Source organism: Neopsephotus bourkii, unplaced genomic scaffold (assembly GCF_033783945.1).
Source record: "Neopsephotus bourkii isolate Nb327-2 ecotype Australia unplaced genomic scaffold, CSIRO-AGI_Nbou_v1 NB_1181, whole genome shotgun sequence".
NCBI classification, from domain to species: Eukaryota; Metazoa; Chordata; class Aves; order Psittaciformes; family Psittacidae; genus Neopsephotus; species Neopsephotus bourkii.
Genome location: NW_026901666.1, coordinates 2,953,587 through 2,980,727, shown reverse-complemented (window position 1 = coordinate 2,980,727; position 27,141 = coordinate 2,953,587). Strand labels below are relative to the sequence as shown.

Here is a 27,141-nt window from a genome sequence, read left to right as displayed (position 1 = left end):
GCAGCATTCAGGTGTCAGTGTGTGTCTGCTTTCATTGATCAGCATGGAGTTAAGGATTGTGGAAAACAGAGTTTCAGACATGGAGTATTTTAAACTGAAGCCAGTAACCTTTCTATGTTCCAGAAATATAATAATGACTGGTGGATAGGAAGGCTGGTTAAAGAGGGCTGCGAGATTGGCTTTATTCCAAGCCCGCTTAGACTGGAGAATATCCGCATTCAGCAGGAGCAGAAGAGAGGACGTTTCCATGGAGGGTAAGAATGCTGTAACCTTTTAAAATAATTTAAAATCATTTCTGACACTAGACAATATTTTCAAAGGTCACTTGATTTGTTTTTATTGCACTGCATTTGGAAGAATGTTTGACTTGGGATTCCAAATGAAAATACATATTTGCAGAGAATAGATGTGTTAGATATTGACAGTGAGAAGCAACAAAAAAGTGTGTATTGACTTTAGGAAAGATCAGTAATACAGTATGAGTGGTAACAACAGAAATTTCTGAAGGGCTAGAGTTTCACATCCCCATGGCTTTAAGTCAGTGTTGGTGCTCAAAGGCTGCCATATTTTTTTCCCATTGGTTGTGTTCTTAAGGTTGTGGGTTTTTTCTTTCTGTTTTATCTTCCTCTCCATTTTGGCCAAAACCAGACTTTTCAAACTTTGTAATATGAACTTTGTCATTTGACCTGCTTTATTCTTCATGTTCCAGCTTCACCATTCTGTGTCTCCATGCTGCTAGAGCTGGAGATTACAAGTCCCTGGAAAAACATAAGCTTGGTCACAGGTCTAGGAAGTAGAACTGATTTCTCATAATCTCAGTTAAGGCACTCAAGTCACTTTCCTATTGGTTGAAAACACAATTTTTTTTTTCTTTTTTTAGATTTTTTAAAATTACTACTAATGTATTATTCTCACTAATTGAAAACCAAATTTAAATGTTCATACAGATAACAAAACCTTTAGTACTGTAAAGAGATGTGAGCCAACTGAATCTGGACCTAATAGATATCAGTAAGAGGAGCATAAATTTAGCCTGTATAGTACTGTCAGGGAATTTGCACACTAATGTACTTAATCAAGGTCAGGAATCATTTCAAGTATAAACCATCTAGGGAAATGTTTTTAGAATGACTGAACAGCATTAACTGTGCTTTTTGCAAATTGCTTTTATAAATCTGAAATAGTTTCAGAGGAAGCCAGTGTATCTCAATGTACAGAAAGAAGATTATCTAATTCAGAGATGGACACTAGTAGTATTTGGCATAGTTGCTTCAGATACAGCATATTAGAAAAATTCTCTGCTTGTGTAAAAGGGCATGACTCCACCGCATCACCAATTCTTGCAAAGATTTTCTCTAATCTCACCTATGGAGAATATTAGGAATAAAATCAAGTACGAAAGAGAGCAGAAATATTGTAAAGGATATCTATTAAGATTTTAAGGAGCCTGCACTAACACTCCTGGATTTGTATCGTAAAATTGGAAGTAATGTGTAACAATAAAGTAATTTATTTTGAGTACCTTTGTTATAGTCATACAGTTTCTGTACCTTAAGGTTTCTTTAAAAGCTGTGACCAGCTGTGATACTAAGGCTCTACATGATTAAGAAGAACTCTACTTTTGTCTGAGTAAGGCAGTGAAAAGTAATCTATTAAAGAGGGTTTCTAGAGTCAGTATATGTTCACAAAGAATTTGTCAAGTGCAGGAGTAAACAATTCCTGCTCTGGAGAGCATACGGCAAGAAAGCAAAGGCAAAATACTGATGGGAAGTAGTATCTTCTTGCTGGTCTGTATGTAAAGACATGGATTGTACCATGAAACTGTCACCTGTGGGGATCAGACTGCTTAAACAGTCCTTTTCTTTCTGTCCTGAGCTCTTCTTCCCTCCTCCCATGTCCTGCTCAGCTGCTTGTGCAGTGAGCTGAATTACAAAGCTTATTCACCTGAACATCTTTTCCCTCCCCAGATTAGTTTCCCGCCAGTTTGCTAGGGTTTGCTGCACAAGCAGTTGTGCTGGGTGCATCATGCAGGGAGAGGAGGGAAGGGCTTGGAAATGCAGAGGCAGAACTGCCTGGCTGGATGCTTGGAGGTACAGTGAATGGGCCACTATTGCTACACAACAAAAGCTATTTAAACCGCCAGTTAAGATCCCAAACCTCTCAAGAGATGTGTCATTTATGCTGGCAGGGAGAGACCTAGCAAGACAGTGGAATGTTGGGTGGGGGCTCTCATGCAGAGTTCTGTATTCTCTTTAGCAGATGCCTGTGACTGGAGCTTCTGTGTTTCCCAGCCTACGGGCAGATAACAGAAAAGCTTTGTTCAGTCTGTAGTGGAACCCACTCTCCCCTCGTAGCCCATATACAGCAGCTCTTCCAGCCATGGAGGTCTACTTAATTTCAGACACTTTGGTTCCCCATGTCCAAGCCTGGTGCTCTTCACCCCTCACTTCAGAGGAAGCTTTTTTTGTAGCATGAATGTGGGTGAAGACTCCTTTACTGTCTGATTTCTTATTGGGCAGTTTCTCATAGCTGCTGCCTAAAACCTCACACATTTGCATCTCTGGGCACTTAGTGTAATGGGTCTCTTTTTGATACCATAGGAAATCGAGTGGGAATTCTTCTTCAAGTCTTGGAGAAATGGTTTCTGGCACATTTCGAGCCACACCTACTTCCACGGGTAAGACAAATTTATTTAAGGAAACTCTTACTAATACTTCTATTTTAAAAAGCATGCATGAAAAATGCAGGTTTCCCCTCTTTGCTGACTTATTAAGGCATTTGACAGAAATTGCTTGTGTGTGGAGGTGGAGAAAGACATCTATATCTAGACATCCGGCAGTTGCTAAGGGAGTGGGAAATAATCTCAGGAGAAGTGGCAGGTGCCCCATAATGGAATGAATGTCCAGTTTAAAGAGGGCTGACCAAAAGGGAGGTGCACTGAGAGAAATCCAGAGTACCCTGACAAAGGAATTTTGTTTGCAAGTGTTTTGGTTGTTATGCACAGTGTGGTTTTTTTAACCAAGTTCTCATTTGGTCTTTTAGCAAAACAGAAACAGAAAGTGGTAAGTAGTACTTTTGCTTCCATTTTATTTTATATAATTCAAAAACATAATTCCCAGGATTGGGTCTTCTTTGACTAATGATCTGAAGGGTTGTTTTCTTCTTCTAGACAGAACACATTCCCCCATATGATGTAGTACCATCAATGAGGCCTGTTGTTTTGGTGGGTCCATCACTGAAAGGCTATGAGGTATGTAGTCTAGGTACTTGAAATTGCTGTTTTCTTACCTCTGATCTTCCTTTGTACATACAGTATTGTGGTTCAGTGTGACTGTTTTGATATGATAATTTAAATATAATTTAAAGTGGTCTTAGTTTAAATAATTGTCCAAAATGTTGTAGAAGAACCAAGAGCATAATCAGCACTTTGCACCATTTAGGTGAGGTACCAGCTGAATTTTTTTCTGCTTTAACAACAATGTCTGTTACTTTTGATACCTCAGCTAATGGATAGGTAACATAAGTAGCGTAAGAACATGGTGCTCTCTTTGCACTTTTACTGCTTTAAGCACAGGGCACGTCCATTATTTTCAGTACAGATATTTTGATAAGTAAGAAAAGGAGAATTTGTCTTCACTACAAGAAGAAGTTGGAGGAGACAAATTAACTCCTAAACTTCTGTATACGTGTCAGATTTTAGTCAGACTAGCACATGCTTTGAACTTAATTAGCAAAAATTTTGCAGAAGCTTCCTCATCGTTCTTCTTTTTTCACTTATAGAAGCTTTGCATCCATCTTCCCTGAAATTCAGTGGTGGCAGACGAATGGCTGGACTATTGCAGTGTGTATTCAGTTTTGTTCTCCAGCACTTGAAACTGAATTGGGAACTAAAGATTTTCACTATCAGGTTTTCTTGACTTTTTAAGATTATTAGTGTATGGAAATATACATATAAATAAACCTTTAACCCTTCTAAATTATTCCAGCATAAAAGTGGGCATGATAACACACACAGATAAACAGGACACCCATTTTTCAAGGCTGGTGCAGATTTAAATGAGCATTTAAGACGTGCTAAATGAGCATAGGCTTTTTGCAGGGCATTTCAGTGAACTTAACCATCTGTTAAGTGTTTTGCTGAATTGGGAACTAAGCAAACATGAACATAAAATCAAAGATACACTTAATTTAGCTTAATTAATGTTGTTACTACTTTACAGGATATTATTAAACATACTGGAATGATTCTTTTTGGAAGATTACAACATGGTGCCATTATTAGCATAATGCAGTGTTCTTGCAGAGTTCTGTTGTGAGAATGATAGGAAGTGTAGTTTAACAAAGCAGGTACTTTCTACTGTTCTACTCTCTACCTTTTGATTTTATGATGATGTTTCTTGACAGGAGTGAATTTCAACCATTGACTTCCAAGGTGCTGCACCACGGGTTAATTTGCCTAGGGACTCTCAGCGTTGGAGGGGAGAGAGGCTCTTTGTTAATACACACCTGTATAAATATACCGTCCTGCCTTTGTTTGCAAAAATAATACTAAATGTGACATTTTGGACATATAAAGGTGTATAAATGGTAACATAGGATATTAATTTCAATTACAAATAGTGGTCTACATAACAAACTCATTGATCTTTGTAATCTATATGAAAAAATTCTTTTGACTATTGTTTTTCTGACTAAATTCTGAAGGAACCATTTTGAAAGATAACCTAGGAGAACTAAACAGCCAAATACCTGGGGACTTTGATTAAGTTCCTGTCTAGAACTGGCAGGTAGTAGGTGTCAGCCTGAGTTGTCCTGAAAAGGACAAGGAGCTCATTCAGAAAAGTAGAGACACCTGTTGGGGCTCAGCTGTTGGGGCTGAGCACCTCTTGGATGCTTTACCATATACAGGAATAGGAGCATCCATTTTTTGTGCTTCCACGCTTCTCTGAGAGTAGTTTTTCTCTTCCATTACAACAGTCATCCAACATGATAAATCTTGTATCTGGAGTCTTAAGTCCATTCTAATAATGTTACTGTAGGAAAAAACAAGTGTTCTGTTCAACCTGAATAGTCCCATATGCTTCTGACATGTTCTGAAGCCTGCTGGGATATGGTATTGCTATGGAAGGTGGTGAGGTGTGCCCTAATGCCTCAGTGCAAGTCAAGACAAGAGCAGAATGAGTGACAGCTCTCACGTCCTCTGTTCCGTATTTTGGAGAATGAGTCAGAAAACTTGCAAGTATTTATTACAAAGCGTGCTGCCAAGAGCATGAAAAGTAAATGATTGCTGCCTATAAATGGTATTGATTGTTGGAAGTATCCTTATCTTCTACTTACCTCTTTTCTTATATTTGACTTCTTTTTCTCCCTGTCATTCCTCCCTGTTCAATCTTCCTCACCTCTGCAAAGGTGACAGACATGATGCAGAAAGCTCTCTTTGACTTCCTGAAGCACAGGTTTGATGGGAGGTGAGACGTACTGTCCTTTTCATGCTTTTTCCTCCCCATGCGTTACTAATTTTTAGAGATTTTATTTTTTATTATTATTTTTAATGTAAGAAGACTGATGCATGTTCAAATCTGATTTACTGGCTCTGTATCAATGCTGAAATGCAGCCAGCTGTGGAGTGGAGCACAGCTAATGTATTACTAGAAGTGCATGTATCTTCATATCTGCTGTGTCTGTAGTAGGATTTCTTAGGTTTAACAGCATAATTCTGCCTCATTATCTTACCAGCCTGAAGTTACAGAAGAAATCGAGATGAAAGGTGACTGGGGAACATGGGAAATGCCAAAATATCTTTAAAGATGGCATTAGTAGGCTCAGGTTTTTAATGTTGCCTTGGAGGTGGGCTGTGGTCCTTGTTAAGCCGGGAGCTGGAGAGAATGGTGCCACCCAGGGTAGAGCCCTTTTGGCAGAGTCTGGTGTCTAGGTCATTGCTGGCCCTCTTTCCCCTGGAGCTCCCAAGCCACTGAGCTGACTGTGCATTGGGTAAACTGAACTGAGAGGATTGCCTTTTTTCTAATTTTTCAAAGAGCTGTCCAGTTCCTCTCATGCCGTGGAACAGGTGAGGAAGCATGAGTGATTGCACATGGAAGTACAGTTTTATTCACAGCCCTTCAGGGATGTGAAAATTCCTTAACCACTGGATGCAAAAGTGTGTGCTGCTGGACCCAGCTCACCCAGCTGTTGAAGTGCGAATAATAAGTGCCTCTTGATTTTATTTTGAGGTTTGCTGTGTTTGGGCTAGGTTCATTCCAGTGCTTGTGAAGTTCCAGGCTCTTACAGCAGGATGTTCTTTAAATAAAACTAATCACACCCTAGCCCTGAAGTAAATATCAGGAACAGCAGATTTTAACAAGGTGCAGAGCAGTGCTTCAGACCAACACCTAAGAAAAATCAACTCTTAAATATTCTTGGTAGTAAAAAACACTTAAAAAGGCAGTTTGAAGAAGGAAATGCCGAGAACTTAAAATACAGACAAAAAGTATGTCAGAACTTCAAAAGCTGTAAAGATGGTTCATCTTGTTCAGCTGGAACACAGATGAGCTGTGAGAAGGATAATTTGGATTTATTTGCTTGGAACATGGGCTTGGTTCGTGGCATCTCTTCCTTTCCACTGTAGCTCATCAGTAATCATAGGTGTCTGCTACGTCTTTGGGATGCTCTGCCCTTCCTTCATCCTAGTTTGTTCAGTATATTCTATCTGTGGAAAGGAGTTTATACTGTGTGTAACAGTAAGTCAGCTTTGAAAATACCTAGAACATCGGCACTAGGACAATGAATAGTGTCTATTGTTTGGAAAAGGTGGAGTAAGTTTTATGGTCGGGGTACCTTTGGGGTGCAGGAGGAGGTGGCAGTGCTGAACTAACCCACAAACAGCTTAGCTGAAATGTTTAATGGTCAACTTCCATGCAAAATACCTCATCTCCTTCCCTACTTCTGTTGCCCAGCTCAAGTGATATTATCAGGTCCTACAAATGTAGTGATTGATTTTAAACCTGACAGATGAAGCACTGTATGTGGCAGCCTGCATTTAAATTTGTCACTTTTCTGAGCTGTTTGTGCACTGTCAGTCCCCCCTCTCCCCGCTCCCAAGCATTGTAACTGCTCTGGTTCCACTGCAGGTCACCATGTGAGCCCCAGTGCCTGTCCACAGTACTTATAGCTACAAAACCCCACAGCATTATGTTATCTTCCAGCTGTTGGCATATGCCTGTCATTGGGAGTCCTTGTTTTCAGTAGGAAACCATGGCAACCGGAAGTGGTAAGTCATCTCCAGTTGCCACGATGTGATTGCTATGAGTCTATCCTTTATAAGGTATATTTTTATACCCTATATGAATCACAGAATCGTAGAATCCCAGGTTGGAAGGGACCTCAAGGATCATCTGGTCCTACCCTTCTAGGCAAAGCATGACCAGCACCCTGTCCAGCTGGATGTGAAGTGTCCAGTGTTGGTGAGTCTACCACTTCCCTGAGGAGATTATTCCCATGACTGATTGTTTCCCCTTGTGTCCAACCAGAATCACCCCAGTAGTAATTTGCACATGTTACCCCTTATCTTTTCCTTGTGACTCCTTATGAAAATAAGTTGCCATCTTCTTTGTAGCTACCGTTTAAATACTGGAACATGGTAATAAGATCTTACGTACTCAGTAGAGGCCTGATCCATGAACATCAGCAGTGACTAAATACAGAGAAGGAGATGTAAAGCACACTTAAATGCACCCATTTAGGCTGCCTGATCTGATGGGAGGCAGGACTGCTCTTTGCCTTGCTTTTCTGTCTTTTCTCCCACCATGCCCTTGGTCTGCACAAAGTGGTAATAGGGAGAGATTCTGCCAGGAGAGAGGTATTTTTTGTCAATCCTATTGCCATTAGTAATACTGGCAACTAGATCAGGTAGAAGTATGAAATTTCATCACTGAAAAAGTAAAATGCCACAAGCAAGCTGATACCAGTGACTTAGCTCTGAGTAACTTCAGAAAAATGCTGCTGCTTCATCCTCCTGCCAACTTTTATGGCTTTGCTGTTTTTCTTTTCCCTACACTTTTCTTTATTTCCATCTCTTCTACAATTTTGTGACAGGTCCATGTTACCAAGAAAGGAATTAACTGTCCAAGGATGAGCTTTTCAAAAGACTCCAGTAAGACCTGGACTACCAGGACTCCTTTCCCATGTCTTAATACACTTGGTTTCTGTCAGCTTCTTCTTTTGTAACTGCAACATCCTCTTCTGGTCAGTGAACTAAAGAAAAGACCTGAGGGCTGCACTATGCAGGCCTGCTGAAAGGAATCTACTAAAGCCTGTCTGACATGAGGCCTTCAGGGAATGCTTCTGCAGAGGCTCTAACAGTATCATTTTCTAAATGGATTGTATTTAATCACTGCTGCATAGGGCAGCCTGACTCTATACAAAACATAGCAAAGGCACTTTTTTTTCCCTTAACATCTTTCAGCAACAGTGATACTTAGAATTACTTCTTACTCAGGAAGAATGAAATGCTTCCTATATCTGGCACAGTAGGTGAGCATTTTCAGTCCTTTCTCTGTTACATGTCTCTGATTCCAGCAGTCAGAGATCTAAGAACTCCCTGAGCCAGAGATGCGATCTGGACCACTGTGTTTTATTGTCACTTTGTTGTGATGACTTCTAGACCCATGATCCATTAATTTCTCTCATTTCTTTTTTAAATTCATTTATACTTCTGGTCTCTACTGCATTTTCTGGCAGTGAATTTATTTATGCATTATATAGAAAAATACTTGCACTTCTTTTTAACCCTACATCTGATAAGATTTATGCAGCTCTAAGTGAAATTACATTCTGTGGAATAGCTGCTAGTCATTTCCAGCTAGCTTTCTTTTCATTATTCATGGCTTCTTGGCTCATCACAGTCGTCCTAAATGAATGTTACATGAAGTGATTGTGTGGTTTTGTTTTATAACCCTTTGTCTCTTGTCAGCTCACTGACAGGTCAAGTAAAAAAATCACCTTCCTTAAAGAGCAGGCTCCAGCAGTACAGAGAGCTGTGGCTCAAACTTTTCTCCTGTTCAACCAGGAGCCAAGCATTTAGCTCATCGGCAGAGCTGCCTGTCTGGAAAAGGAGGTGCCTGTTGGAGGACCAATGTCCCAAAGCAAGGAGCTCTGTTCAGTGACTCACAGGCACTCAGCTATGAGTGACATGGTCTGCTCAGATGTCCAGATATAACCCTTCCTTACATCCCAGCAATATCAGGATTAAGCAATGGTTTAACTATCTGGGAAGAGAAGTGCTGTTACTGTTATGACTCTGTTGTTTTGGGTGCCTGAAGACTCGCTTAACTTATAGTGTTTATGGTACTGTATAAAACCATGTAGGAGATGACTTAGTTGGGGAGGAGAAGTTAACTAATGCATTAAGTATAATAGCAGAAACTATATGCCAGAGTCTACAGTAGTGTAGGAAATAATTTATCTTTAATTGTTCTTTAATGATGACATAACTCACCTACAAAACATGTCTGGGTGGTATTTTATTGTATTTGCACTTTGGAATAGAAAGTAGCTGTAAGTCATGCACAGTGCACTGGAAATTTGACTACTGTGTTTTTGTTCTGTCGTGTGTTCTTACTCATAGGATATCAATAACTAGAGTGACAGCTGACATTTCTCTTGCTAAGAGGTCTGTTCTAAATAATCCAAGCAAGAGGGCAATAATTGAGCGGTCAAATACAAGATCCAGTTTAGGTAAGACACTGACACATAGGTAATTATTAATATGGTTGCATATTGGAGGAAAGTGGCAGGATTTCAGCATTCAGGATGTCATCAGTTCTGCAATTTGAAATGTATCTACAGCATTCTAATGTACAATCCTGAATTTCACATACCCGAATGGGAGACACTTTTCCTAACTGAGGAGGGGGAACAGAGCACAGGGTACTGGGTTAGCCTCATGTTAAGCAATTACCTGTGCTAGAGCAAGCAGTATTACAGGTGCTGTTTGTAAAAGATGAGTTAGGGGCCTGTAGTATGGTTTGCTCTTTCCTTCCAAGGCTAGATTGCCTCACAGCTCCCTCTTCTCAGCCCTGTGCTTCAGTTCCATGTCACAAGGTGCCAAATAGCTTTCACCTTGTCCAGAGAAGGAGACATGGTGCTCATGAAGACTTGTTTTGTATTAAATGCTCAACAGCTTCAGCTTATTTTTGCTGTCTGGCCATGAGACTCTGGGTCTTCCCACCCTCTCCTCACAGTGTCATGACTGCTGGGTTACAGTGGCCTGGTGAATTTTCATTTCTTTCACAAGGGTGGGAATCTGTGTGTAGCATTATATGTGTGCCAGTGTCATGGCTTAAACCACGACAGCCAGTAAGCTGGTCTCCCAGGAGGAGTTGGTTTTCAGCCTTCTCAGGAAGAAAAGGCTCCTAAACCCAGTTCTCTGACATCCCGAGTGACTGTTTGAACTAGAGGTGTAGGTCATAGGACTCTTCACTTCTAGCTGGCCTTCTAGTACAGGAGTAGCACCCCAAAATTAAGTGCTGCAAAGATGAGTACTGAATCATTTTGTGCCTGTGATCACATGTTGCTCTGTGGAACAGCTCTCAGGCAGATTAAATGCATGTGAGTTGCTGGCACACAGATCTTTTGTGCTTTGGTGGTATAACTTACAGGCTTCAATTTGTGCTGAGTTTATCTATTTAAAATTTGTCCTATGCATGTGAATGATTAAGAAGGGTCAGAATAGTGAATAACAGAAATATAATTTACATGGAAATAAATTTCTCTTTTTCTACAGACAAAAGTGCTTTGTTATGAATATTGCCATTACTGTCTTTTTAAATAATGCTCTGCTGATTATTTAACATAAGCTTTTTTTGTAGTTATAGAATTAAGAAGTCACAGTTCTGCTTTTCATACAGACTCTTGTTTAAGTTAAATCAGAATTGCAATCTAAGAACAAAAAAAACCCAGTTTTAAGAAATATCCATTTGTTAAAACATTGCTTTCTCTCTAAACTAAAAAAGAAAAAGCTATTTTGCAGATTTGGAAAATGCAATTATATCTATTTTGTGTTAATAGAAACATATATTTAATTGTATGCAGTGTTTAAATACACTGATATTATAAAGGAACATAGTACAGACATTGTCTGTACAGAATTGTCTCAAAGGTAGTATTTATTTAAAAAGTTGCCTTGAGTAATAGGTTGGTTTTTGGCAATTACATTAATTCACATATGGAGTTCACATAATGAACGCATACAGTCTGTGAAAATAAATGGGTGATGATATTTTTTGTCTTATGCAGTGCTGGGGTTGAACAGCTTTCACCTGTTTTGTTTTCCTTTGCTAGCTGAAGTACAGAGTGAAATTGAAAGAATCTTTGAGCTGGCAAGGTCCTTACAACTGGTTGTCCTAGATGCAGACACTATCAATCACCCTGCACAACTTATCAAGACATCTTTAGCACCAATTATTGTCCATGTGAAGGTGTCTTCTCCAAAGGTAATGTATCTCAACCTTAAAAAGTGTGCGTTTGAGAGGGACCTGGAGGGCAGTGTGGGGGGAGCAGTGTGATACCTGCACCTGAAGAAATCAAGAATGAGATGAAGAGAAAAAAAAAGTTGGTTTTTTTTTTTCTTTAGATTGAGGGCTTGACAAGTGAGTGTCTGATGCAATTTCTTGTATCTGCCCTAAACAGTGACAAAGTCTTAGGCTGAGCCTTAGACAAGGAACCCACTAGTTAAGTAGACAAAAAATATTCCTGATGAGCAAATTCTTCCGGTAACTCTCGGTTCCCCTTGGCAGTCCCTTTGCAGCCCCTTTCCCCAGCACAGCTGTAGTTCTGGGTTGTCTCTCCGTAAGCCCTAACCTTAAGCTGAGCTTCTGAGGCAGCACTTGGCCCTTTGCCCACTCCCCACACAGCTAATGATGATTGTCTGTTGATCACAAACCAAGCCTGTCTGCTTTTGTCTGTGGCTTGGCTTCCACCAGGGCATGTAGATACACAATCCACAGCTGGGTCTGGACCAGTGGTTGGCCACTGGGCCAGCTCTTGCCATACAGTGGGAATGTGACTGTTGCTCAGGAGCACAGCATGGACCCCACCATGATAATGGTTATTAGTCCAGAAGGGGGCCTAGAGTGATGACAGGGACTTTGGATCCCATGGAATAGCATAGCAGTGGTGGGATGTGCCCAACACCTGCTGGAGTGACCACTGTGGCACTCTGGAGAGCCATGTTGGCACATGGTTCTTGGTGCAGATATCCTGCAAGAGATGGGGAGGTTCTGCTGGACCTGCTTCTGGGTGGAAAAAGGAAGAACTGGACAGAGTTGTGAGGTCTAGGACAAACTTGGCTGCAGAAACCATGAGATGGTGGAATTTTAAGATCCTGAGAGAAGTGAGCAGTACAATTAACAGAACTGCAGGCCTAGGCGCTAGAAGTGGCTTGTTCAGGGGTCTGTTCAGCAGAAGCCCATGAAAGACTGTCTTGGATTACACCAAGAACCTGTTGGGTTCAGCATGCTGGTCAGAGGTACAAAGTCCAGCTGGTTGCCAGTGGTGTCCCTCAGGAATCTGTACTGAGGCCAGTACGGTTCATTTTTGTTAATGACCTTGTTAACGACCAAGGTTGTGGACAGTACCTATTCTGAGGCAGGTTAATGTGCCAGACAGCAGGGCTGTCATCTACAAGGACCTTGGCAGGCTGGAGAAATGATCTGTCAGGCACCTCCTGAAGTTCAGCACAGGCAAATACCAATTCATTTGCCTGGGCTGGAGTAACCTCCTACTTCGGGCCAGGCTGGGGCTCAGCTCTGCAGCCAGTGACACCGGGAGGGCTTGGTGGGTAACAGTTTGGAGAGGAGTGAGCAGCATCCCCTTGCAGCAGAGAATCAGCCGTATGTTGAGCTGTACAAAGAAAGATGGGTCAGTCCTGGCTCAGAGAGGTGGTGGGATCTCCTTGGAAGTGTTCAGAACTCAGCAGGATGAAGACCCGAGCAATCTGATCCTGGCCCTGCTTTGAGTGAGGGGTTGGCACACAGACCTCTAGAAGTCCTTCCAACTTAAAAACCTGTTCTGTGATCCTGTAATTTTCTTTGAAACTTTACAGAGAAATGATTCAGGATTCTTAAGTTTCCCACCCCTCAGATCCTGGTAATGAGCACAATGGAAGGAAAAAAGAGTAATATAAACTGTGTATGTAAAATACCTCTCTGTACCCAAAATACACCTCAGAATAGATTAAGTAGCAGTATTATTGCTACACAATGTAATGTGCTGCAGCAGCTGTTGTGCTGCAACAATCCAGTATAATTCTGTATGCATATAATTTTCATGGTCCTCTAGAAGAGTGCATTTGTCAAAAATAACCTATTCAAGTAGAAGAAAGCAAAATTACCATTTACACTGCACTTGAAATACTCAGGAGGGATGAAGTGCGATGGAGAGTGAAACGTACACAGCTTTCAGGGAGGTTGTCAGAAAGGTTTGTGCTTCTATTCAAAGACAAAAATTTACTGATTTTGTTGATCAGGAAAGAGAGCTTCTAAACTTGGAAACCCTCCAATGGGATGGCAGGCTGAGCTTTATGGAGATACGTGATTCTTAAACTCACTTTTTCCTCTTTTTCTCTGTCAGGTTTTGCAGCGGCTGATTAAATCTAGAGGAAAGTCACAAAGTAAACACTTGAATGTTCAGTTGGTGGCAGCCGACAAACTTGCACAATGCCCACCAGTAAGTACAGAAGAAAGGCTAAAGAACTTGTGATACGTGGAGTTTTAACGATTTCTGCTGTGTTGGTCCTTTATTGTAGCCAAGCTCATATGTTATCACTTCACTTTATGGTGATTCAGTCAGCCCTGCAGTTACAATTATCGATCAGATTTTATTGCTAAGAAACAAGTTGTGCGATACTTTAATCCTTATTATCTCCTGTGCTGGGTTTATGATGATCTTTGGCAAGGTCACAGGTCAAAAATAATGTGTAGAAAACTGATCTGCTAGCACATGAACAAATGACATCATTTGTGGAGCAGTGATATGTTAAGGTCCCAAAGGGTCAAAGTCTCAGACTCCTGGCTTGGGAGGAGGCAGCAGAGGACTTTCCTTCAGCTGTGCAGTGAGTCCAGACACACCAGACAGGTACCTATCGGAGCCACTGCTCACCAACCATTTAATCAAATGTACCTATTACTCACACTGAATGACCTGCTGCTTAAAGACCAGAGGTCCTGCTAGATAGCTGGTTAGGCAGGCAGTGCTGTGAGGAAAACCTGTACAAGTGTTTGGACAGGGCAGCTCGAACTTGCTTTTATTTTTGAAACCTAGTTTCTGTGACAGAGAAAGCCACTCAGTGGAAGCAAACTTGGACGTGGATTTGCTCTTACAGCGTTAACAGCTGTGTGTAACATCAGTCTGGTAGCACAGAGATGACTGTTTGTACCAGGGAATGATCATCACCATGGCTTGGCCCAACTTTCTCATGCCGAAGAACTGAGTAGAAATCAGATTAATTGAGAGAAATTCAGAATAGACACTGGAAAGGTTTCCATGAACATTCTCCCTGACTTAAAGTAGGCAAAGTGCTGACAAAAGAAATGTCTTGGAACAGTCTAGGAACAAATCTGAGAGTTGAGATAAGCAGAATGAATGCCAAACCCTAATGCCCAGATAATGCTTCTAGAAGACCTATTGTTGTGTTACGTGGACGTTAAAGCAACTGCCTCCATTTCAGATGGCTTTTATTCTTAATTGAGATGCAAGTAGCAAAGTTCATGAAGCTTCTGTTCTGGAGCAATGATCCACAAGGATTTATTTCCATGAAACTTAACTTGGTTTTGTATACTTTTTAAGATGCCAGACTTCACAGCCTCTTTCTCTCTTGTCCCCAGTGGCCATAAGAAGATAAACCAGGTAGTTCTGAGCACTCCTAAATTATAGCAATAGATGTTCCTGTTGTTTGGAATTGAGGCTGGGCCGCACAGGTCAGTGCTCTCATGCCCCTCAGATGTTCCAGAGCTGCTGTTGCTGGGACTGGTGGTACTCCATCCATCAGAAATGGAGACCTGGAGAGAGCCTTCTCTTTCTCTCTTCTCTTGGCCATTGGTTGGCTTTTTAAGGTAGCTCTTGCCATCAGACAGACCTGCCTAATTGCCAGCTAGGGACTGCCAGTTTCTGCTGCAGCTGTGTGCCTGCCTTTGCCTGTCTGGAACAGCCTCTGTGGCCTCAGGTCTGCCCAATGATTCTGCCTTGGATTAGCAAGAGAGTGGGGTAATTCTGCATGTGCTGATTTGCCTTCTGAAAAATGTCGTTTCAAGCTGACTGGCACTGCTGGTAAGTTCAGGTTATGTTCACTCAGTAGTTTGACAGATACAAAATGAAGAATAATTAATGTGGATCTATGAAAATTCTGAGTTTTTGCAGGGTTTTGTAGTGTTTTGGTGTATGTTCAGGCTAGATTCACACTGAAGTCTTACAAAGCAGAGAAAAGTAAGGACAGAAGTGTCAGTCAGGCTTGACTGCCATTTCTGTCTTCCTTAAAAGTGGAATGATTTAAGGACATGTCTAGAATGAGAAATCTGATTCATATTCCTCCTATGTCTGATACAGAACAAGAATTTAAATAATCCAGAAAAGTGCTGTTGGTGGTGTGGATATGGGGGGAGACATACTTTGCTTTCTCCAGTTCCTGCAGTGCCTGCTCTGCCCCACACAGCTTGCTGTTTCCCTTGTGGGTCCAGGTTTTGTAGCCACACTTTGTGTACCCCTCACTCCATCAGCAGCACTTGCAGATGTCCAGCTGTCCAAAGCTGTAGATGGCATCTGCATATACATCCAGCTGGTCATGTTACTGCATTGACCTGTAAGCTTCTGGTTACAGTAACTGTAGATAGCTTTGCTCACTCTTTCATCCTTGCTTTCCACTTTGAGCAGCGCAGAAAGATGTTTGAGCCATCTCAAGTTCTTCTGGAGAGCTCAGCTGTATTATGTTTCTCATGTGTAATCTTCTACTGAATTGTTCTCTCTAAAAATGGTGACTGAGAATTCCTGTGAACCATTCAGGTCCCCTTAACTGAAACAAAACTCTGCAGAATAATTTCTGGAAAAGCATATACCTTCCTGACTCCTAATGGGTGTAAGCCAAATTAAATGGAATTACACCTATCTGAATATAGCTTGTGGTATGTACACCAAGCTTTCACTGAGCTTACACACAGAACAACGCACTGCACATTCTTCACATTTGAAAGGTGTATGTATTTTTCCATCTGCACAGAGAAACCTGTGCATGTTTCACAGTCATCTTTGCTCTCTATGTAGGTCTTTGCTCTTTATGTAGTGATCTCCCCTAATTCCACTTAGGTTTGCTCACATCAGTTGAAATGAGGCAAATAGCTGTATTGATGGAAATAAACCACATGCAGCAGCAGGATGCATGTTGTAGCTTGTTCACTGCATTACAGCACTTAGATTGTCCATCCCCAGGATCCAGTAAATTCTGCCTTTACACCCAATCTAATAACTGTATTTTATTGCCTGAGGCCACAAAGTGAGACCCCACTGGATATGAAAATACTTCAGAATTTCAGAGTATCCAAATTTCAAACATGTAACCATACTTGCTCAGAGGCTGCCTCCCACTGTGACTTGCATAAGCTTATGGAGAAACCATCTGATCAGTTATGCACTGTTTGATTCAAGAAAATTACTGCTGCCTTAGAGCATGTGAAGGGAGATGACAGTCTTGGTTAAGTTTAATTTAAAGGACAAAGTCGATCCATGACTTAATTAAGTAAAAGTATACTGCTAAGACCAAAGATTCTGCTGTCTTCTGCACTGTGACCTGCTTCATCTGTCCTGCAGCTCAAATTCCTGCAAGAGGAATATTTAAGTGAAGATACTTGAAAACCGTAAAACCCTCACTTTTCTTTCATTTGCTGAGATCCAGCCTTAAGTAATCAGATGGTGCTGAATGTCTAGACATGTTAAAAATAGCTGTCTTTTTTGGCATGTTTAAGTTCAGGAACTGCTTTCATTATTAATTCCTTGCTAATCTTTCACTGATGCTGCTCAAGCCAGTGCTAATTGTGCCTACTGCTGCATGACTCCATTAAGCAAGAATAGTGTTTATGGCTCAAAGAAATGTGAGCTGTGCTAACCATAAAGATTTTAGTACATTCATTGTATACAGTTTGTTATGATTATTTTTTTTTAACTTTTAGAATCATGCCAGTGTGAACAGAGGATACATATCCCTGTGCTCGATTTGATATAACCTCGAAAATGATAGAAATTATACTCTAGCAGAACTAAAATGCATTGGTATAATTAAAAATAACCAGTACACAAGATACATCCACAAGTTCAAATTCCTCTTTCTCGGATACACCTCCATCCTTACGCTTCTGGCTGGGTCATCTGTTCACCCAGGGCTTGAGCTCACATGGCTGATCTCAAATGCCATCTGGGATTGCCCATACCTGTACTGATTCTGGGCTGTACCTGAGGCTTAGTCCCTCTTCCCCTCCCTCTCACAAGCTTTCCTGTGCGTGAGGAGGATGCCTCTGTAGCCCTGACCATTTTATTTTGCGTTGCTAACATGGGATAATGCACCTGAGGTATTTCACAGTGGTTATACAGTAAGCCAAATATAGCAGAAATAGCAGAGGACAGTGACAACTATTTTATCTTCTCTTCTGGAAAGACCACTGCTTTAATGTATATAATTTCAGAAATAGTGGTATATGGAAATACTCATATGATAACTATTTTAGGCATGTGGTAGAGAGCATACTGCGGTGAATAAAATGCATTTTAAAGAGAACTGGGAAGAAATTGCTTTATTCCACAACCCTTAGAAGCAAGCATCTCCTTAAAAGATTCTTTGCTCCCAAATACAAAGAACAAACACAGTTTAGCTATGAGCGCAACTGTTAAATGCAAGACAAAACTCAAGTGCTTTCTCTGTAATTCATTTTCCCTGTAAAATACCATAGAGGTCTGGAATCAGGATCCTGCTAATTTTGCAGCTTCTCCAGGTGACCTTCAAGTGACAGCCAGAGAGCCTCACCGTTATCAGTCCTAGCCTTATTTTACAGTTAACTGTTAAAATGTGACAGTACTACTGCAACTATTAAAAGTTCTTCTTCCCTAAATGCACTTTAATTGAGTTCACTGTCAAAACACCACGAAGCTACATATCATGACACAACTGGCTGGTTTAGGTATGTCAGCTAGAGTATGAGCTGTGCATTTCTTAGAAATTGAGAAAGGAAGTTGTGGGCAGCTGTATTGGTGTTCCCGTTGCTGATCTCTTTGTCTCGCTTACACCTTTCAGCATGTGTGGTTATGCCAGTGCAGCATTTTGTCAGCTTCCTGAATCACCTGATACAGGTTAAAAAGAAACTTGAGAAACAGTTCCCTAGTTTAGCAGGAGAAGGTTGGCTGAGTATTCATTGACCTGCTTGCTGCTAAAACTCCACTGCAGCTCCCTTGCAAAGCTGAGTTTTGTAAAGCCAGCCAGAGTGGCCTTCAAATCAGTGAGCCAGCTATGCTGAGAATGAGCAGAGCAGGAAAACTGCTTACTAGTGTCAGACCAGAAAATGACAATATTCCTTTCTTTCTTGAAGCAAACACCCATTACATTCCAAGTGTAACATTTTAATTTCAGTATTTTCCAAAGCAAAGTATATGTAAGCAAACCACATTCATTTATTTCCATCCATTTATTTCCTATGTTTGAATTACTAACTTCTTCCAGAAATGATGATGAGGGATGTAACGGGATACATAATGTATCAACATGTGTTTATATAGTGAAGGAGGGTGTAGAGGGTATAGACAGAGAGAGAAGAACAAAAACGCATCAGTAAACACTGAATTTGAACGAAGGATGCAGTGTTAGGAGTGTTCTTATTAGAAAGAAGACTCTACACTTGCTGGCAGAGGAGAGAACGTTGCTCTACTGTGCTGACAGGAGAGAATATATTTAAAAAGAAATGAAATTGCCTTAGCAGGTTCTGGACCAGACTTTTGGGCAGAAGGTAGATGTGTGATCAAGATACATGACAAATTCATCATGCAGTTTTACATCTTATTCTAGAGGTGTCAGCTCTATGTGTATTGGATAGATATATAAACGCATGGAGGAAAAGCAGTCTGTGGTTCGTATCAGTTACTCTTTAACACCTGCAGCACCTGCACTTGTTTTTCATTTCCTGTGCTATTTCCACATTATTTTTTTCCACAAAGTGCGAGTTAAGATTAAAGATGAGGTACGAGATTTCACTGCTGAAAATATACTGGTAACATTTCTCTTGAGGAACTCAGTTTATGATGGATTAATATCTGCTGTTTGTTACCAGCACTTGTGCTGCTAATCTAGAAACAGTGTCCATTTGACTTCTTGGGTGGCTCAGAAGCCATGTGGCTTTTAATTCCTTCTACATTCACTAGTAAAGAACTGTCCTGTGGGTTGCATGGTGATCTGGTCTGAGGCAGGGACCGGTACTTGCACTAATGGTCAGAGGCTATCCCCTGTTAAAGAGATTAGTAGGGGAAAGATCGTACCTGCATGGTTGTGCAGATTTGAGGTCAGATAGGTAAGGCTCTCCAGACAGGCAGAATTGGAAGTAGTTAAAAAAACAATAGCCTCTGAAGGAGTCTCTCTAAGTCTCTGAACAGCTGGATGTCCTGCAGGAGCCTCTGAAGCAGCAATACTGCTGCTGCTGCCAAGAGAATTGGAAGCCACATTCACTGAAGTGGAAATGGGTTTAGGGGCACCATCACTCTGGAAATGTGTTCACAATGAGGATGAGAGAAGTATGTGTGAGTCCTCCATCCAAAACCAGTGCAGAGCACCTCTATGTTACTCTAACATTGAGCTTCAGTTCCTATCTTGGAGCAAAATGAATTCAGTAAAGGAGTTATGCCTTTTGACTGTGGCAGGGCTCACACAAGATGTAGTGAATCTTGCTGAATGGATACAGTGATTTCTGAGAGCTTTTGATCACCTTTGTATGATTTTCCTTTGCAATCCCATGCTCTGATTCTTATTTCTTAAATTCTAAAGGATCACCATGATGAGAATTGTTTACTTTGTGTATCTGTGATATCGCAATGAACCAAACTTTGTTGTTGTGATCAGGAAATGTTTGATGTAATTTTGGATGAAAATCAGCTTGAAGATGCTTGCGAACACTTGGCAGAATATCTTGAGGCGTATTGGCGTGCTACTCACACCACCAGTAGCACACCCATGACTCCTCTCCTTGGGCGAAATTTAGGATCCACTGCACTTTCACCATATCCTGCTGCAATCTCTGGATTACAGGTATGTAAATACATTTCAGCCCCAAACCCCAGTGCACATTAGATGGGGATTTTTTTAATTAATGGGGAAATAGCATAATATGTTTTATATATCATAACTTATATTTGCTTCATCAGTTGTTATTATCTAGGGCACATAGGGATAGGATAAGGGGGAATGGCTTTAAGCTTTAAAAGTTTAAAGTTTTTTAAAAAGAGAGGAGATTTAGATTAGATGTAAGGAAAAAGCTCTTCCCTGTGAGGGTGCTGAGGCACTGGCACAGGTTGCCCAGTGAAGCTGTGGCTGCCTCATCCCTGGAAGTGTTCAGAGCCAGGTTGGACGGGGCTTGGAGCAACCTGGTCTAGTGGAAGGTGTCCCTGCCTGTGGCAGGGGGATTGGAACCAGATGAGCTTTAAGGTCCCTTCCAACCCAAACTATTCTGTGATTTTATGATTATTCACTGTTTGGCCACCAGCAGTAAGAAGTCAAGCTAGGGCCTGTAACTGGTGAAGCAGCAGTCAAATCAGCCAAGTGCTGAAGCACTGCGACTGCTCTTTAATGGCAATTAAAATGTTCATACATTTTCTGGCAAGGAGTGAGTTCTTGAGGAAGAGTTAACTGACACTCATATCACATGGCATTGTAGCCATATTAGAAATTGACCCATCTTTTTAATCTGGAAAAAAACGTCATTGCAAATGTGACCCCGTCTGGTTGAGAATAAGCATGTGTAGTATGTCAGTGCAGTTGAGCTGTAGTTAAGAATGCAGAACAGTGTCTGTGATGATCCTGTTTATGTCTATTCTCATAACTTCACAAATCATTCACTTTGGGGTGAAAAACTTCCATACTTGTCTCTTGTATCAGCAAAATGTCTTCACCTTTTTGAGTATGAATAAAGTAACATTTTTTTTACCTGTTGAAAAAAATTCTGACCATTTTTTTCCACAGGGATAGCTCAAAAACGGCTGAACTTTGAAACTTCAAACGTGGCATGTAAATAGTCCTTAATGAGAAGTACGTGCTTTACTAAGTTTGAAAACAGAAAATGTTTTTTATTAATAGTTATGAATGCTTGAGAACATTAGGATTGCAGCGAACTTTTAATTCTATTTCAGGAGTTCTGTATGTGTGTGACTTTCTAGGAGTGTGCATTTTCTAACATGTCAACAGTAGAGCTGAGTGAATTACATGTAACGAATAATTCACCTGAGAAATTTAACCTTTGTTCTGCTTGTAGTGTGTCTGGAAGCAGGTAACAGTTTTGAAGGAATTGATGCCTTGGTCAGTGTTTTCAATTAACATAAAGCTGTTCTTCCTGTGAGTGAATTGCACTTCACTGGAGGTGCATGTTACTTGATACTCACGTTTCTAATGCTGTGCTTGATTTTATTAGGATCAGTAAGTCACTGTTTCCTCACTGGCCGAGTGCACAAGCACTGTTCTGTTACCAATGATGTGCACATGTAAACTGTTGTTTCCATTTTCACTTGCCTTAAAATTTCCGTTTTTCCATCCCTTCATGACAATAAAATGCCATCTGCAGAACTTCCACTTCTTCAGTTTCATTTTGAAAACTGGGTGTATCCACAGAATTTTTTTCAGGCATTTATTTCTCTCTGATCAATGGACACCAGCAGTAACTGTGAAATGTTGCTCCATTTACTTAGGGAAAACTCACACTGAAGATGAAAATCACCCCTGTGCAGTGGGCTGGCTGAAGGTATGCATCACATAATCCCCACTTCACCCTAATCGTGAAGGCTTAGGTGGGACTTGAATGGTGCTAGTTCTCTGCAGAGGGGTAAATTTCTCCCTGAGTGAATGATGCCCAACTAGAGACTGCAGGACCTGGCTTTCAGTGCCACTCAGGTGTTTGGGCCGTTTAAAGAGTGCTGATGTTTCACATGGTTATCTCATAGTAAAGACTTCCTGCATCTGGAGGGCTTATCCACAAAGACGCTTTATACTAATTCAAGCCTTTGGAAGGATTTGCATCAGTTTTAACTGTAATGATGTGGTGTGGTAATTAAAAAGCACTCGTGCGAATCCTAGGAATTAAATTAGCTTGGGTGCTTATGATATATTAAGAATTTATACTTCTTATGACCTTGTGACTCCTTCTTGCCTGATACCTGGGGGAACTGAATACCAAAAGCCCAGAGCCTCGCATAACAGTCACACCTGAGAGTGATACAGATTTGCTGGGACAGTCTGTTCTTACATCACCTAATCAGGACTTCAGAGTTATCCCTGTTTTACTCATTATGGCCTGGAATGTAGTTTACTAAGAACTGAAACTTCTGATTTAACTTAACTCTCTGGGTGTAGGTCATCAGGGTGAGGTTGAATGGCATAGGTACAGAAGAGTCTGATAAGAAGGTGTAGGTAACAGTGTGCTCCAGCTGTGTCCCATCACACTGTCTGCTATACCTACCAAAGCTGCTGGTCATTTCGTCCTCCTTGATTATGACCTTACTTAAAAGGGGAGGATGTCCATGTTGAGCTGTTTGTGTGGCAGACCTCAATAGGAAATTTTGTCATTGCTAACTTTTACGGACCAGTCATTTGCCTTTGTATCTAATCCCTGGTTAGCTCTAAAGCTACATAGCTCAGTCTAATTTCAGCAAATGGAGTTAAATCCTGTAGTTTGAGTTTGGGGGAGGAGTGTTTCTTAGGCTCCAGAGGATTTGCATTTCAGGTGCCATTACTGCAGAAAATGTAATGCAGCTTATCTTTCCAGTTGTGCTGCAGGATCAAAAGTTATTGGGGGCATAAGACCAGCATGTAACCACACCAGTTTTGTGCCACACTTACACCTCTTGGGAGGTAAAGAGTGGGATCAGAATAACTACACAATCGAGGCAAGGAGACAGAACGGTTTGTAGAAAAGAGCAGGTTGCAGCCACAGAGGTAGATTACTACAGAGAAGATGGAGGGTGTGAGCACAGGTGATTATATATCAAAATTGCATGTCAAATAAATGCAAGAAGCATAATTTGTGAAGAAAATATGTGGACTTTGACATATAATCACTACCAAAACCTGATGCTGTAAGGAGAACTTGGGGATAACATGGTAGAAGTTGCTAGTCAGTAGCTGTGTGTGTGAATTTGCAGAAGGGCCCCTCTTCTGTGCCATTCATTAAATGGAACCTCAGTGAGTATTGGTGGCATCAGAAAGAAATGTGACTGCCATGCTGTAAATGAATACCTGTCTGCACAGTTACCTCCCTGTACCTGTACCAGGTACAGCCATTGTGGCAGTGCTCTCTTGGCAGTTACAGGCAAGTTACATCAGGTGTCTAATCTTGAGAAAGTATTGACTAAGTTTGTACTGAGAGTATGGATGGCTGTTCTCTGCAGAGGTTTAAGCAAATGAAATGCTTTTCTTTTTTTAGGCAGCTTCTTCATTGTGCTGATTTACTGGCAAAAAATACAGACTGATTATGGTCAACAAGTGTAGCACGTTGTCATTAGGGGAATATGAGGATAGCAAAGGCTAAACCTTTCAATTAATAAATTATCTTAGAAAAGGATTTTCTGTCAACATATTTAAAATATTTATTATGTTTTAGTTGAAAGAATCTGTTACTATCTAATAATTATAGGCACTCCTTAGCTTTCTGTTTAGCAGCCCATTGTTTGCATGGTCATATGAAGGTTTTTAGTTCGGACTCAGAGCTGCACCTTTAAAAAAAAACCAACAAAACAACAAACATCTTCAGATGTTTTTTAAGACCACTTAGATCAGAGCTCCAAATTTCCTAAGCAGAATAGCAGCATAAATGTTATGTTCATGATCAGAGAAAAGTGATAAATGCTGAATACATCAGCTCACTTTTCATGCTAAATGGCCTGTAATATTTACCAAGGTGAATCCTATGAGAGGTACACACTGTAACACCGCCTTTGGTCTGCTTTCAGCTCTAGGAACCAGACTATTTTTGTAACCCATTCCTGTAGCATACAGGCTTTAATATAAAATGAGTAACACAAAAGTGGATGGATTCTGAAAGACCTCAGAATAAGTCTCAAAACAAGCTAATAATGTAAAATACTTTTTGTCTGTATTAATGCTTGGATTCTTTGGCACTCATAGAGCCAGCGTATGAGGCACAGCAGCCATTCCGCAGAGAACTCTCCAATTGAGCGACGAAGTCTAATGACCTCAGATGAAAATTATCACAATGAAAGGGCTCGGAAGAGCAGGAACCGCTTGTCTTCCAGTTCCCAACACAGCCGAGATCACTATCCTCTAGTGGAAGAAGAATACTCTGACTCATACCAGGACACGTACAAACCCCACAGGAACCGAGGATCCCCTGGAGGATACAGCCATGATTCACGACATAGGCTTTGAGTTCAAGAACATGGGGAAAAATAGTATTCATCAGTTAGTAACTGCCATAACGTAGCTAGGAAAAGAAATTAAAAATCAATCATGTTAATTTGGCAGATGTAACACGGTCATACTGAAGTTGCACTCTGCTGTCACTTGATGTTAAGTAGGGGGCAAAAAAAAAGTTACCAGGCCCTTACGTTTATGCCCGATCATATAGGTTGTTTTTTGGGTTATTTATTTTATTTTTAGTACAGCATTTGCATTTATAGCCATATTTTCTTGTCATTAGATACTAAACACATCCGTTTGTAATTTAGGGTACTTATCAAGGCACTTATAGAATAATTTCCTGTGCTGGAAATTCCAAATGACCAGTTCCAGTTGGAACCAATTTATAAACCAATTCCTGTTGGAATTCGGGTGAATTGACTGGAAAGTCGACTTGAGCATGTTGCAATCAGGTTAAAAAAAAAAAGACAAATGAAAAATCTGAAAATTAGAAACCACTAGAAGCCGGACAGTCAGCTGTTTGTTTGCTGGAAGCTCAATTTACATTTAAAGTTAGAATAAGAGGATTTATTCTAGCTACTTATTTCCAGAATGGTTTTTTCAGACAGACCAAATGTAAACTATTGAGAGTGCCAAATACCAGAAATTATTGCAGCAGTTATACTTTCCAGTTTAAAATTCTTTTTAGACCTGGCGTGAATGTTGCAGCAAAACAATTTCTTTAGTTTAGCCAGTACTGACATTTTTGTTGCAGTCAGCAATGATGAACTATGTCAGGAGAAGGGGAAATACAAATGGGAAAATGAACAAACTTACAAATAGTTTGTATGGTTAGAGGTTGAGAATAGCTTTTTTTTTTTTCCCTGTTTCCCTGTTGTTTTCCCTAGCTAGCATTCCCAAAATGGAACATTAGTGTTTAGATACATAATATCTTTTTTCCCATTTTCTTAGTATTCTGCTTTTTAAATGGAAAATGGTACACTTTTCTTACCCAGTGTGTAGAGCACTACATTCCAGTACATCTGAGTAGCTACCTATGTGTTACATCTTTCAAAATCCATCTCTGAAACGTCTGAAAATTCCAGCATCGCACAAGAACTCTCCAGAAGATCAGTTTAAATACCAGTAATGAAATCTGAGGGAAGGGAGGGGGGTTAAATATTTGTAAATCATAAGCATTTAAAATAACACATTGGTCAGAATTAGACTGCAATAAAAATGGAGTATCAGAAAAAAATCAGCTCACAGCAAAGTGGTAGAACTGACATTTTTGATTCAAAGAGCTATGATAAATCTTTGGAGATGTTGCTGCCTTACTTCCTAACAAACACTTCCTTTCACCTACTGAATCTTCAGTTTCTTTAAATAGATAAGTTCATGTGATTGGACCTTATGTCTTACGCGATCAGTGAAGCCTTAGATCCAGTGTGACTGAAAAATTCACCATAATAGACCGTTTTGTACAACTCTCTAATGTCTTTAAGCAAAGACTCCTGGAATTCCCCACTGCCTTTCTAAACTTGACAGAACTGTGCTGATCATCCTTTTTTTTATGCAGGTTCCTGTCAAAACTTTTTTTTTCTTTTCTTTTTTTTTTGTTTGTTTTGCTTTTTTCCCCACAAAAAATGAGGATCATTGACTTTTATGTTTTATTTTCTAATATATTTTATATTTTATTTTCTTTCCAAAGCCTGCTAAAAGTAGGCTTTTAACCATATAGGACAAAATTAGTTTCCTGAATATTACTGTATTACTGTTTCTTCTATTTTCTGTACCAGATAGCAAATATCACTGGTATTTTCCACCACCATTGAGTCTGGTTATCTTCTTGATGTTAGCAGCAAGAAAAGTAATTCATCCCATATCCAGTAGAACCAAAAATTAGGTACATCTCTAGCAGTGTTAAAAGATTGTGGATGCATGATTAATTTTTTAAACAACTTCACTGCCTAAAAGTCAGCTTTCAGCACCACTGGATGATTTGAACGAGCCAGTTACCAAATCAAAAAGGAAAATATCTGCATCCACTGGAGTAGCAGAGTTAAGAATTGATGTGACAGGCCTGTTCCTGTATAATTTTCTCAGCCTAAGTACTTGCAGGTTCCAAAAGGGCATTTAGGCTGAGAGAGCATGGCAAGATCTGGCCTGGGAAGGGTGGCTTCAGCTGCCTTCTCTTATATTTTCTGCTATAGCACAGTGGAGTATTTTCCAGTAATTTCTACAAATCTCTGTTACATGTACAGCACACGTACCTGCATGAGAAAGAAGGCATTAGGCAAAACATTTTTACTATAAGCTTTAATAAGTTTCTTGTTTGTGTGCATTAAAGTATTAATTGCAAAGGATGCACTGAGATGTATAAACCTAGATTAGCTGTTTATTCTGTAGTAGCATTAGGGATCAGATCATTTAACTGCTTGAAGATATTTGCATTTTAATGGCAGGTAGCTGCGAAGCACCTACGTATATTTTCTAGTAAACAAGGTTAC

At 40.4% G+C, this 27,141-nt stretch overlaps 1 protein-coding gene across 6 annotated transcripts in view; it reads left to right on the top strand.

The window, feature by feature from the left end:
• CACNB4 (calcium voltage-gated channel auxiliary subunit beta 4) overlaps nucleotides 1-26,240 on the top strand; it is a 108,644-nt gene extending 82,404 nt beyond the window's left edge. For 2 of the 6 annotated variants that reach the window (XM_061363758.1, XM_061363759.1), the window contains 10 exons: nucleotides 124-254; nucleotides 2,601-2,677; nucleotides 3,043-3,062; nucleotides 3,170-3,250; nucleotides 5,410-5,468; nucleotides 9,623-9,732; nucleotides 11,338-11,489; nucleotides 13,627-13,722; nucleotides 20,135-20,320; nucleotides 24,401-26,240. In XM_061363758.1, coding sequence (XP_061219742.1) covers nucleotides 124-254; nucleotides 2,601-2,677; nucleotides 3,043-3,062; nucleotides 3,170-3,250; nucleotides 5,410-5,468; nucleotides 9,623-9,732; nucleotides 11,338-11,489; nucleotides 13,627-13,722; nucleotides 20,135-20,320; nucleotides 24,401-24,661 — 1,173 coding nt within the window. In that variant the 3' untranslated portion in view covers nucleotides 24,662-26,240. Of the gene's footprint in view, nucleotides 1-121; nucleotides 255-2,600; nucleotides 2,678-3,042; nucleotides 3,063-3,169; nucleotides 3,251-5,409; nucleotides 5,469-9,622; nucleotides 9,733-11,337; nucleotides 11,490-13,626; nucleotides 13,723-20,134; nucleotides 20,321-21,250; nucleotides 21,317-21,969; nucleotides 22,023-24,400 lie in introns of those variants that run through there. The other 4 variants (XR_009727005.1, XR_009727006.1, XM_061363760.1 and 1 more) reach the window with 4 other exon arrangements.
• The last annotated feature ends 901 nt before the right edge of the window (nucleotides 26,241-27,141 follow it).